The sequence below is a fragment of the Cryptomeria japonica genome, chromosome 10 (assembly GCF_030272615.1).
Source record: "Cryptomeria japonica chromosome 10, Sugi_1.0, whole genome shotgun sequence".
NCBI lineage: Eukaryota > Viridiplantae > Streptophyta > Pinopsida > Cupressales > Cupressaceae > Cryptomeria > Cryptomeria japonica.
Window position 1 is genome coordinate 209,259,529 of NC_081414.1, and position 14,091 is coordinate 209,273,619.

The window sequence follows — 14,091 nt, forward strand, 5'->3', positions numbered from 1 at the left end:
ACATTGACGGTCAACACTTAGACAAATTTAAGCTCTGCATGAACATTCCAATTGAAAATTAGACTATTTTGGCGAAATCATTGCATTCAGAATTTGCATTCTAAAAAAGAAGCTCAAAAGCTCTAAAAAAAAAACAACTGGATTTTGGCTTGAAAAGGCAAAATTTAAAACCCTAAGGCTTGGCCCTAAATCCAGACGACTAACTGACTAACAAAACCCTAAAAACGAAAGCGAAAACGAGCGAAAAACAAGCAAAAAGAGGGGGTCCCCATTTGCGATGGGGCGATGTGTGAAATGGTCACAACAGTAGTTAAGTTAGATCTCTCTCTCTCTCTGATGCGCTATATATATATACTGACACTATGTAAATATATTGTTGTGTTCCATGTTTATTGCACATCAATCTCCTTATGACTCAAACCATTTTGAATTGGAAAAGATCCCACACCATTATATTTGAGACAATGGCAAAAGAGGTGGATTTTGGCAAAAAAACTCATGATGTATGGAGTCTTGTAAAACTGCTCAAGTGTCCCCATGTCGATGCTGAAAGTTACCACCTCCAAATGTGGTTTACTGGTCCACACTGCTGAAAAAGGTACTCCAAGATCTAGTGGAGATGAATGTAGAAAAAGATCCAAAGACTCACATGTCTCCTCTAAGGATAAAGAGACCTCCTCCAAATGATGTACACAAGTATCCACAATCATGTCAACCTCGAAAGAATGATCATGTAGAGAATGAACAAGAGGGTGAGAGTGTTCCCTTGCAACAATCAAAGAAGGATCATCTTCATCAAATAGAAGATGAATGTCATCAATGATGTCTCCCAAATCTACAATGTGGGAGTCCACAAACAAACCTGCAATGTCTGTCAATTAGTCATCCCAATGAATTGAAGCTGGAAGACAAGGCATATCCTACTGCACTGAATCACAAGAAGGCAAAACTGTTGCAATATCTGTATCATCAAGTGCAATATGTGGTGTGATATCAATAGAAGGAGATGTAATGCAAGGCTCAATAACGAGGTCACATGTGAGAACACCCAAGTTCAATTACCCAAAGTTCTCCTCGATAACTAAATCATCACAAGAAGTGTGATCAACATATGAAGAATCAACCTCATCAATAGGACCAAAATGTGAAAATGAGTACAACCGAGATGCATGATCAACCACCCCAGTTGCAATAATAGCGATTTGATAGATGGAAAAAAGATTGTTTGTCAAGTGGGGTACACACAACACATCATTGAAGGAGTTATCCCCAATGGCAATAGACCCTTTCCCAATCACATTCATGTATGTATGATTGCCCATCAAAATCTGTGGCATGGTGCAAGGCTCAAATGAAGAGAACATAGACTGCGAAGATGCCATATGACAAGAAGCTCCTGAATCTAGAAGCCATCTCCCTGAATCATGACTTGTGAGTAGCACAAAGATCTTGTCCCTTTCCTTTTGACTCAAAAGTGTGATCCTTCCCTTTATCCTTTTCTTTGGAAGAAGAAGCCAAAGTAGACATTCTAGAAGGCAAACTGAAACTATTCTTCTCAAGAAGTGTTTCAATTCATCAATATCCTTCTTGTAACAATGTTGTTCATCATGTCCTAACTTCTTACAATATGCACAAAAAAGTTTGTCCTTATATGATTTCCTCTTAGGTGAGGATGTAGAATCATCTTGTTGTGGCTTTGGCTTAGGTTGGTTTTGGTTCTTGCTTTTTCCTTGATTGCTTTGATTCCCTTTATTAGCCACCGAAGCTTGTGACTGAGAAGATTTGAGAATCCCCATCTTGATCAACTTAGATTGCTCAAGTATCAACATCTCCGTGAGTGCATCAAATGACGGTGGAGTGTATGAGGCACCTTGAGCCAAACGATGGGTGTGAAAGCGAGAAACAAAGGCTACATACTCTGATGGAAGCTTGTCTAACAAGTTGTAGACCAATTGAGCATACTTGTTGTCAATGCCACAATCCTTAAGCTTTGCTCTTAGCTCATTTGCTTTCATGACATAATCTTGGATTGTATCAAAATCCTTGGGATCTAATGTTGTCAGTTTACCATCAAGCTTGTAGACCCTAATCTCATCAACTTGACCATACAATTTGGCATAAATATCCCAAGCCTCTTTAATTGTAGTACATTTCTCAATGTGAAAAATGAGGTCATCTAATACATACTTTCTCAAAGTTCCAAGTGCCATAGAATTTTAAATGTGCCATTCAACTTGAGCATTAGGATCAGCCTTAGGATCAGGTGGTGCTGTTATTGTTCCATTTACATAATGAATGAATCCTTTTTCCATTAACTTACTCCATGCTTTAATTTTCCATGATGCATATTTATGTGGAGTTAAAAGTGGAAATTTAGGAGAACCTGTTGATGTGTTTTCTAGGCACATGCGAACACAGAATAAAATACCCAAAAGTATCTTATCCTCTCTTGAACAAATTTACTCAAATGCTGAAGATTAGCTTAAGGATCACTTGAGACAGCTCCAAGGTTCTGGTATATCAGGTCTTGACTTGTGGATAAGCACAGTTGGTCGTTGTGATTGTTGTTTGATCAAGGGGCCTTATGTATGAGAAGACTTCACGAAGTGCTTTAAGAATGATAGGCAATGAAGTTCTTTCCTACTACTACTAGATATTATCAAAAAATTGCAAAAGATGAGGGTTTAGATATACTAAGTTACTCCTAGGAAAGGATGGATGAAGGACGATTCAAGTGAAACTCTACTAGTCTTAGTATTGCCATACAAGAACATCTCCACCAAAACTAGTGCAATCTTCTAAGGACATTGGAAGATTTTCAAATCGCTACTAAGCATAGACACCATCAATTGAATGCATATCCATGATTAAACAACAATTGAACTTAAGAACTTTCAATATTTCCAGTTGACCACACAAGGCACGCTTACAATTAGCAAGAGGCTAGTGGTATGGATTATGAGCTTCACAATAAATCATATACAACATTCAATCATTCAATCTAAATACTTAAATCAATATCAAAGATTGACTTGAGAAGATGAAAAACCATGCAAGATGTTTCAAGGATTGAATAGAAACACCATAACTTCAATGTTTTATTAATCCAGTAGCAAAGTAACAACAATTCTTCAAGTCCTTCTCTTATCTCTCTTGAACTTTAATATCTATCTCATATAGCTAATGTCTCTTCTTATCTAATGTCTAATGATTATAAATGAAATGAGTGAAGTTTATATAGCACTCCCAAATACAATGAAGGGCCAAGATCAAATGAAGATCAAGGGCCAAGATTTCGCCACCTAAACCCTAATTAGGGTTTGATACAAACAAAACCCTATCAAGATAAACATCATCATGAAATCAACCAATGAGAAAATGATATGAGTTGGCACAAAAATCGAGAAAGCATCTTCCAATGAGAAAATGAGTTGCCAAGTAGGATCATAACAAACTGTCTTTTAGAATTTTGTTCCCTTTCTCCTTTTCCTTTTTGGCATATTCAATGAATTTGGTCATCATGCCCTCTATCTCAGTCATTGGAACTTCTGGTAGAGTCTTCAACTGTTCTTCCATGTGCATGACTTACTCAAAGGTTTTGATGATAGCATTCTCCCATTCAGGTTCAAGATCTTTTGTTTTGCTTGCTAGTATTATGAATGCGAGCATATCATCCAATTGCTTTTTGGTGATCATTCCATCGGTTCCATGAAAGATAACTTTTATTCTTTCCTCTAATTCTTTGGCTTCTATAATCATTCCAGGATCGATCTTCTTCTCCAAGACAATTTGTGCTAATTCCACTATCTTATCATGAATAAGATGCATATTGTGTTGAACTTGACTGCATCTATTACCAATATCTTCAAAAACAATCTTCTTTGTGCAAAGTAGACTACTCCAATGTAGAAAGTTGGGCGTAGATCCTTCCCTTCTTATTTTCTCTCTTGTTAAGACTTCCTTGGGTATTTTCCTTATTACTTGCAAGACTAGGATGTTAACATCTCTGGTATGAGCAAATGCTTCAAAAGCTTCTATGAGGACATGAGTCCTTCGAAGTACTTTTATGACTGTATCAAGTCTCTTCATCATATCCCTCATAAACTTGCTAACTTTTGTATAAGAGTCTTCTATCCATGTGTCCATCAGTTGTGCTGAATTCCTCATCTTCTCCATATGATCAACTGATTCCGAAGGAAGCAAAGGTGGTGGTGTAACTATTGGATCATGTTGCCTCAATGGTTCTTTGAACTGTTCGAATTAGTTTCTCCACACACTTATCTCCTTTTCTAACCTTTTATTCTTCTCTACTTCCATTCTAAGCATATCATTAAATGTCTTTAATAAATCACTCGCATCACCTATGGCTTGCTCGGAGGTGAGTGGACCCAAATCTATAGTCTCCATATCATATTCATCCACTGTGATTTCATCTTCATACTTGTCAACCATCGGAGTAGCTGTTTGTATCTTCCGGGAACTTGAATCATCTCTTATCACCTTAGACATCTTCGTAGCTTTCTTCTTTTCGGTGCTCCCTTGGGTTTGATTTAGGAGGCTATCTAAGTCATATATTGGTTCTTCTTCAACTGCTATCACTTCCTTGGCGAGCTGCTCTCTAAGCCATGGAGGGATAGATGATCTTCCCTCTTTTACTTGCGTTTCTTCAAGCAATTGCTCATCTCTAGGTGGGGAAGTAGTCTTGTCACTGTCTTCTTCTTCATCTTCATCATTCTCTTGAATGTGAGGAGTGAGATCCTTTTGTTCTTGTGATAACTTTTCTTTGCCTTTATCATTTTGAATTGTAGATTCTATTGATTCATTTACTCCTTGACTCAATTCTTTATCTATTCTTTGTTCTTCATGTCTTTCATCTTGATTCAACTCTTCTTCACGCCTGGAGGAAGTACTAGAAGGATGACCGGAATTTGATTTATGCTTCTTCCTTGACGACTCCTTTTCTCCATGATCATCTTTTCTCTTTGAACCTCTTGAGTGAGCTGATTGGGAAGCACTTCCACTCACGCTTGCATCATCTTCGTTGTCTATCCTTGCTTCTGAGTTGGACGTCATGGTTATATTCTGCTCTTTCAATTTTTGATGTTGGATGTCTATCCATATGCGAGTGTATTCCAAGACTTGTTTTATCAACTCCTTCAAATCTATGACCTTCATGTCAACCCAATTGATCTTGATCTCTTTTCTCTCTTTGGCATAGGCGGATTGGAGATATTTGCCGCTATCCTGTGTTTGATCAGCAACACTAAATATCTTACACTTCCGGATGAAATCAAGCGCTAGCCTGGAATACATCTTTTTCTTCACTTCTACATCATCTTGACTGCCATCTGTGTTTATACTTCTTTCCCACAATTCCTCCTACATTGTCATATGGATCAAAGTAATCTCTAGGAGTGAATGGCTTGAGTGAATAGAGAGCTAACTCCTCTTCGCTGTTCTCAGCTGCTTGAAGGGAAGGACACACTTCAATAGAGTTTCCAAGTGAAATGGGAAAAGAGATACTGGTTCTGTGCTTGTGCCTATATGCCTTGACATATACTGCTTATTGTCTTACCACCTCAAGTAGCACTATTCTGTTTGTCGGATAGCATGGCAACATGTAGGGAGGAGAAGGGCATCCTTGAACTCTGATATAGGTGAACTTTGGGAATTGGATGAACCATGCACCATATTGTTGAACCAATGCTTGTGCTCCTGGAGAGAGTCTTTGATGAATTCCACCTTGAAGCGACCTCGTGATGTGCATAGTGAATGCATCATTCACTCTCCTATAGCGGTGCTTAGCCGGATGATGAAGCTATGTATAACACTCATACACTTCTATTTCTCCTGACTATGCCTCTATACACCAACCCAGCATGCTTGTAATTCCTTGCAAGTGAGTATATAACATAGGAACTCATGTAAAATGTCCTAGTGCACATTAGTCTTCTTAGCTGCACATCGATACTATTGCTAATGAGTCTCACCCAATTGATTGCATCTCTATGAAAAAATCCATTCCTTGAAGTATGAAGTCTTAGGTGCACCCACCTGTTGGTGTCTGTTTTATCATCTACCAAACATTAGAATAAAATATCCAAAGACACTCTATCCTCTCTTGAAAAACACCGCTTATGCTAATATCATATGGCGATTCCAAGGCTTCTTTTGTCAGGCCTTGACGTGTGGATAAGCTCAATGGGCATTGTGATATGTTGGTAATACACAAAGGGACTTATGCTTGGCTCTTTCAATTCACAATAGAAATTTATCATTTGGGTTCTGGATCATGGATTTCAAGAAAATTGAAACGGAGGTAAGGGTTTAGAAATTCTAATCTATTTCGAAGAATTCAAGAGACAGTAAAGACTAGGTGAAACTAATAAACAACACTTTGTTTTGCCACTCTTGGACAACTAGGCAAAGCATGCACAATCTTCTAAGGTTGTGCTCAAGATTTTCACACTTACGAATAATACCAACAATCAAACAATATTATTCAAAGTAGAAGTTAAGCATCCACATCAAAAGCTCAAGCTAACTTTACACATTGAATGAAATTCATCCATCCAACAAAAGTATGAGCAAAAGTTTTACCAATCTAAACTATTAAATCCTTCATTAATCTAACGTACATAAAATAAAATCTAAACTATGATGAGGGATAAGAACCATGCAGACTCCAAAATAAGGGAAATAATCACCATCAATTCGAACAATGTATTACTTATTATTTTTGCAATCCTAAGCAACAATTGTGCTTATCTCAACATGTTTTGCAACATGCTCCCATAATTTACAAATGAGGGGTGAGCTCAATTTATGGGCTCCCCAATTACAATTCAATGGCTAGGATTGATTTCCAATCAATGGCCGAGATTAAAACAACCTAACCCTAATCAAAGTTTCCCAAAATAGGTCAAATATCCATCGGATGAGAGACAAGTGGCACAAGATGCTATTTTTTAGGATTGCACCCCCTTCTTCTGCTGAGAGGCAGTGTGTTCAATGAACCTGGACATGTTGGCTTGAATTCCCCATTTTGTGTTGAAAAGTTTGCCTATGGAAATTTGTTTGGAATACTTTTCTTGCCGCCAATTTATGTTGCACGTGGGAGCTTGTCTTTGACTCTTTAGCAATGAAATCCTTCAAGAAATCTGGAATTTCTTTCCATACTTTCGCCAAGTTTGAAGACCTTTCCTTCTTGATGCCTAGAGACTCTTTCAGGTGCCTTGAATTTGGAAAAGAATTTGATTCATGTGCTTGTCTTGTCAAATTTATTTCTTCTTGGCATGGCAGACTTGGATGAAGTCCAGCCAACCTTTGTTTATGATTTAATCTTTCTTCCATGCCTTGGCATGCTTCGTGTCAATTTGTTTGCCCTTGGACTTGGAATGTTCTTGGACAATATTCATCCTTCAATTTGCCTTAAAATAGTTCGGACAATCATCTCCTTGTGCTTGGTGGATTTGGAAAAGTTTGGACAGTCATGAGCCTTCTTGTCTTTGGCAGATTTGTAAATATGATCAGACAATTTGTTTTCCAATTTTCCTTGATCTTGATTTATGATGATCTTGGAAGAATACATGCCATCCTTATGCTTGCTTGGAAAATTTCCTCTTGGCAAGGCGGAATTTACACATCCTTGGACAAGTTTCAATTTGTGTCTTATTTTATTGGACAAACCTTGGCTAATCTTTTCCTTCCAAGGCGAACTTGGATTGCCCTGTCTTCATGGATCAGATTTGGAGGTCTAATCACTAGGCTTTATTTATTCTTTCCATGTCATGTGCTTGGAAGATCATTCTCCAAGCCTTATCTTTTTATTATCCAACCTGATTGCTTGGAAGTTTAGACAGTTTGTTTTGCTTTATTCCTCAAAGAATTTGGATAACATTCTTCCTTAATCCTGGTAGGGCGGACTTTCTTGAATCTTGGACATGAATGATTTGTTCTTGGAAGATCATTAGTCATTCCTTCTCAGGCGGACTTAGAAGACAAGAGATGTTCTTCTTTGTAGGCGAATTGGAATATGCTAAGACATATTACTTTGTCTTTGTGCTCATCAAACTTCCAATCTGCTATCTTTTAATTCGCTGTTTATGATGAACTTGGATGAGTCTTGGACATGTTGAACTTATGGAGTGCTTCCTTCAACTTTTTGGAATGCTTTGTTTCCTATCTCCATGCGAATTTTGTTGTCTCTATCTGAAGTCTAATAATCTGATCAGGTTCTATCATGTTTGGAAGCTACTTACTTTGCTCATCCTTGGCAAATTCTGGACATAGGCGTATGCTCCAACTTTGGCGAACTTGGATGATGTCTTTACATGTTCATTGCCAACTTGGAAGGCAGATTTGGATGAGAATTTGAACATGTCTAGGCAGACTTGGTAAAAGACTTTGCCATGTGCTCATGCTTTGTTGCCTTGGACAAACTTTGGACAATCACCTTCCAACTTTCTTGACCTCGTGTAGGAGTTTGACTAACTCTTGCCAAGAGTTGATTAACCAATGGTAGGAGTTTACCATGTATTTGAGAATTTTACTTGCCTAGGCGGACCTTGATTGTGCTTTGAAGGAATTCATCTTCTCCTTGTCACGCCAACTTGGAAGACTCCTTGCCAAGGCGGACTTGGAAGATTGTCGGACATGTTCAAGGTGGACTTGGATAGTTCTTAGACATGGCGGACTTGGCAAAGGCTTTGTCAATTTGTGTTTTTCTCTTTGTCGTGACCTTCTTCATATTTTCCTTAGGCTAGGTGAAGTTTGAAAACCTCTTGCCAACCTTAATTTGTCTTCATCATGGCGGATTTGGAAGAAGTCTGATCACCAAATTCTGATCAATTCCCATCATGCTTTTCTTTATGGCTAGCAAACTTCATTGGTACTTTGCTGCCTTAACCTACAAAAACACATGAAAATTTAATATTATTTTCAGATTTTAATTCTGATTTTTAATCGTCTTTTCTGAAAATTTCACTTTCAGCCTATTAAAAGGTTAAATTTCTACGAAAAAGCAGACTGAAAGTGAAAGAATTGATCAAGAAATTGATAAAATAAGACAGAAAGGTAAGAAAATTCAGTGAAATTCAGATTTTAGGTCCTCTTTATGACTGAAATTTACCTTCAACTCTGAAATTCTGTCTTATAAATCGAAAAAAGCACTTAATTTCTTGATTTCTAACACTTAGAAGAATTCACTTCTAGAAAATCTCTCCAAAATTCACAAATTTTGGAGAGAAAACTTCTTCTCAATTGCTCTCCAAATTCTCAACTTGGATAATGAATTGTGAAAATGAGTTGGTTGAAAATATAGAGCCTAGGATTTTTAAATTTAGAAGTTTTATTTTTTTAAATTATTTTGTTAGTTTTTTGTGTTTTAATCTTTCCAAAATGGAAAGTTTTATTTTAGCTCTCAAATTCATCTTAATCAAGGAATCTTCTAGAACTTTCTTTTAATTTCCAAAATTCTTAAAGTTTTATTTTTTGAAATAATTTTTAGTGTTGACAAAAAATCCTTGAAAATAATTTAAAATCTGTTTGTGACAAATTTATTTTCCAACTTGCTTTACACTTCCATGCCTTATTTTATTTTTTTAAATTTTTTTTCAACATGGTCTAACCTCAAGTAGGAGTTTAACTAACTCTTGCCAAGAGTTAATTAACCATTGATAGGAGTTTACCAAGTGTCGGACATATTTGCTTAATCATATTAACATAAATCAAATATTGATATCAAACTGACAATCAACTTATTCCTTGATTTTTCTAGTAATTTACAAAATCAAGCACAAAATGCACTGAAAACTATATTGGCTTCCATTGAATCCACAGCACAAAAATTGCTACGAGTCTTATACCATATTAGAACAATGTGGACTCAGTAGAAACAAAGCCACAAACAACGGATTCATACTCGTTGTCATTGTTCCTATTAAATTAATTACAAAGGGACTTGGCTATCCATTAAACAATATACATGAGCAAACTCAAAAATAAATTTCAAGAATGCTCTTAATTTAGTCACTAGTTTAAACCACTACCTCCATATCTAACAGTAATATATCTAACACAATAACATTGAAGAGCATGCCTATTATTCTACCAGTTGTGTACCCCCTATTCGAGCTGCAAGAAGTGAGTGAAAACAACAAACAAAACCCAAAAAACTGAAATAGCGAATTCCATTCAAGATAGAGTGAATAGAGGCAGAAAAACAACACAAAGTAAAACTAAAATGCACCAAACCTCCATGATTATTGGATGTGCTATGTAATGTTAAAATGTAGGTGTTCAAATTGACAGCATGTACTTGCAAATAGATCATCCGTGTAGATGGGAGGATGAAGGGTGAGGTTGAATTTACTGAATTATGGATGGGAATGTGAATGGTGGATATTCAACCTCATCAGACGTCTGAGATCAAATGAGAGGACTGGGATATCCTTATCCCTAACTAAACAGGGTAAATACTAGTGAGCAAGGGTAATTATCTTTGACTTTATTTTTTATTTATTTTGGATAAATACATCTGCATGAGATAAAAATAGTAGAGGAATAATAGAGGGGGTTACAATTTGGATATCAGGATTTTATTTATCTATTGAAAATAGATGATGGATAATGAAATGGATTTTAATTATTTAATTATTTGGAAAAGGGGATTTATTAAGATTAATTTATTTTGAAATAAGATGGATTTACTTAATCGTTTTGGATTATTTAATTTATATGTGATGAGGAAATGAAAGGGGGAATTAGAAGGGGAATAGGAAGTGGCAATTACAATAGGCTATGGTATTAAGGTGTAAAGTTAACCGATGGCGAGAAATGTCTACACCAGTAATGGTGCATAAAAAATCCATGTAGTATAAAACTTTAACATTTATTTGGCAGACTTACAAAGCAAAACATCTACAAATAATATCCATATAACTTTTCATGTTCTTTGCTACAGAGAACTGAGGAATAGAAACAATGTCTTTGATTTATAGTATACCTAAATCTTCAAGCTTTGTTTTGCTTTGATTCTTACTCACTTTTATGCCTTTATCCCGTCATTTTCAGGAAGAAGTCTGGGAAGTTGCTGGAGAGCTTGTTGGTCTTGCAATTGGTGTAACAATAATTGTAAGTTCTTCAACAGACTTGTAGTGCCATTCTTCTGTAAAATGGTAAAATTATATGACAACAGCTAATTTCTAGGGCCTATTAATTATACGATTCATTCACCACTTGAAATGAAATGTTTTACAGTTAAAATCTTTGGATGGACAGGCTTGACAAACCTGTTGGAAAGGTAATGCAGGCTACACCAGGGCTGTTAAACACATATCCAAAGCTGGCTTTAACATGGGCTATTCTGCGCTTGTTGCACCTTGTACTACGTTATCAATCCCTTTCAGTTCTAAGATTTTCATCGGTACTCGTTTTTTGACTTTTACCATAAGTTTTATAAAGCTAACACAACTGAACCTTTTTCCCAATCATTTTTTCTAGTTCTGTCTTTATCAATGGGATAATAAACAGCATTTCTTTTATGCAGATAAATCTCAAACGTGCACGCCTCTTAGTTGAGTCTCATGTCTCAGGTTCCCCAGTTCCTGGTAAAGAAAACTGTTACATCTACTTCATTTTTCTCTATTTTACCATAAATTCTTTATGTATTTATACTTCTCCGTCTATTGACTATGACATTTGATATGATCTACCATTTCACTGGCAGATTTTACAAGCTGCAACCAACAAGAAAACATCTTAATATTTAAAGAGCTATTAGAGCCCCGTATTCATTTTGGTTGCCCTCTAGAAATGTTGATCGGAAGAAACATTCCAGGGAATAAGGTATTTATTTTCAGATGGAGCTACTGTTGCATGTTGTCTGATTTTCTTGTATGTATAAGACCTTTTTAACATGATAAATTTGCTGAAATTATTTTTAGTATATTGTGGTGTATTCCAAGATAGCATCAAGTGGGACTGACAACATATTTGTATAGGTTATTAGGCCAGGCTTATTTGACTCTTATTTGATAAGATACAATTATTTTGAGAATTACTCTTTTTTATGTGTGGGAGAGACTCTTCAATCTTCTGATGGAAAATTTGTGTTATTTTTGCTTCTGTAGCTGTAAGAGATTTGTATCGTTGAGCATCAAATGGATTAGAGATGTTATTATAAGTAGATCTAAAAATAAAATTAAAGAAACAGCTTTGTAGTTATCGCATTCTAACAAGAACCAACTATGATCATATGTTTTCCGTACATTAACACAACAAACTCGCTGGACTTATCAGAATAGGAAAAGTATGCTAGATCAAGTCCTTTAGTTTGAACTTTTTTAGTTTATGAGTGGTTTCATCATCACTGATCCTTTGACCATTGTCATTCTATATATTTAACAGCTGGAAGCATTGCTAGATCTGTATAAGAATGAGAAATACATTCTCACGGTAACAACAAATCCTTTTCATAGACAAGAAGCTCGCGTTGCCTTCAAGGTGCCACAAAGTTCTGTTCTCCATTGCTTTTGACTATTAAAAAAAAACATCAAATTATGGATGTCATTTTGTGCCATTTTCCCATTCTACCAAATGGTTGTGCTTGCGTATTATAAATGAAGAGCATATTAGAGGTATATTATAGTCAGTTTAGGTGCTTTTTATGCTAACGTAAGTAGAAAATAAATGATTTTCCTACTGTGTTTCCAGGCAGGAGCTACAACCACCACTGTCCTGCGTAGCATATGGCAAACGTATTGGCTGTGCTTGCATGGGGGGCTGTTCAAAAGAAAAGATCTTCCAACAGGATCATTTTTGTCATCTGAAGATGTATTGATGAAGGATTCAAACAATTTAATTCATTGCCTGGCAGAAAGTCTGTTAAAACTGAATGAAACATTTGACGATTTTCTTTTTCAACTGGAAAATACCGGATGGAATGTCAAGAATCTTTCTCTTAAGGTCCCCACCAAAGTAACCATTATCGAAAATGACAGAGAGTAATAAACACCTGTACAGCTTAACGCCAGCTTACCACTTCCTAAATTTGTAAGCTGCCACCTTTCGCAGTAGTTTATAGTTGTTTTGTTTCTTGTACGAGAATTTCAATGTTTTACGGAATTAATATGGTTTCACAAAAGATACAAATTTATTAGTCCGACAATAGACCTACACTCTAGACTCAATAATCTAAACTAAAATTAATAGCCTTTAAAACGTGTGTATATAATAATAGAAGACACAGTTATTCCCTGTTTACTTGCACCCTATATAATAATAGTACACTGTTATACATATATTTGCAATTATAACTTAGTCCATAAATTCTTAAATGAAGACAATCAAGTAAAGCATGGGAAATTTAAGTACAGACAATTTTTCAAACAAGTAAACATGATGGATCCTTCATAGGATTTCAGCTCCAAGGACATTAAAAGCATTTTTTTTAACTTACCTTGATGTGCTACATTTTATAAGAAATTTTTAATATAGTGCAGAACACCTTAAATTGTCCACAAAATTAAAATAAACTGTTTTCCATGAATGGCAATATATATTAAGTTTTTCTGGTCTCATCTCCAATTCAAATTAATTTCAATTTTGTCTTTACATTCAGCAGCTTTTCGTATGATAAGGGCAGGTCCCTATGGGGCTGTTTAGTTTATTCTGTTGGCAGCCACTGCTCAACTTTTTAAATAGCAGTTTAGCTTATTTTGGTGGTCCAGTAATAATTTTTGCAGATAAAATTTGGAAAAGAAATTGTAGGCAAATAAAAAGGAGGGAAAAATGTTTGTGTCCAACCACGTGTCATTTTTCTCAATATGTAGCTTCTTATTTTCAGTTATCCTTTCTTTCAAAGCTTATTTTCAATTCTTAAGCAATAGCTGCTCCACTAAAATAGGGTAGGATTCTCGTAATTAAAAATTTACATAGGAACACTCAAGTTGCTTAAATTTAAGCAAAAATTGCACTTAAGATGTCTCATAAAGACATGGGGTAATTTCATGGCTTTAAGAGGCCAATCTTTATCTATAGATGTTTATTATTAATCAACAAAAAAAACTTAATTGAAATTGTATCATGAGG

General features: G+C 35.8%; 1 protein-coding gene across 5 annotated transcripts in view; it reads left to right on the plus strand.

Moving 5' to 3' along the window:
- The window catches only part of LOC131043342 (protein root UVB sensitive 5), a 143,570-nt gene extending 130,414 nt beyond the window's left edge, over positions 1-13,156 (plus strand). For all 5 annotated transcript variants that reach the window (XM_057976539.2, XM_057976538.2, XM_057976540.2 and 2 more), the window contains 6 exons: positions 11,074-11,133; positions 11,312-11,425; positions 11,549-11,609; positions 11,729-11,847; positions 12,409-12,504; positions 12,715-13,156. In XM_057976539.2, the coding sequence (XP_057832522.2) occupies positions 11,074-11,133; positions 11,312-11,425; positions 11,549-11,609; positions 11,729-11,847; positions 12,409-12,504; positions 12,715-13,008 (744 nt within the window). In that variant the 3' untranslated portion in view covers positions 13,009-13,156. The remainder of the gene's footprint in view (positions 1-11,073; positions 11,134-11,311; positions 11,426-11,548; positions 11,610-11,728; positions 11,848-12,408; positions 12,505-12,714) is intronic.
- Positions 13,157-14,091: the final 935 nt, after the last annotated feature.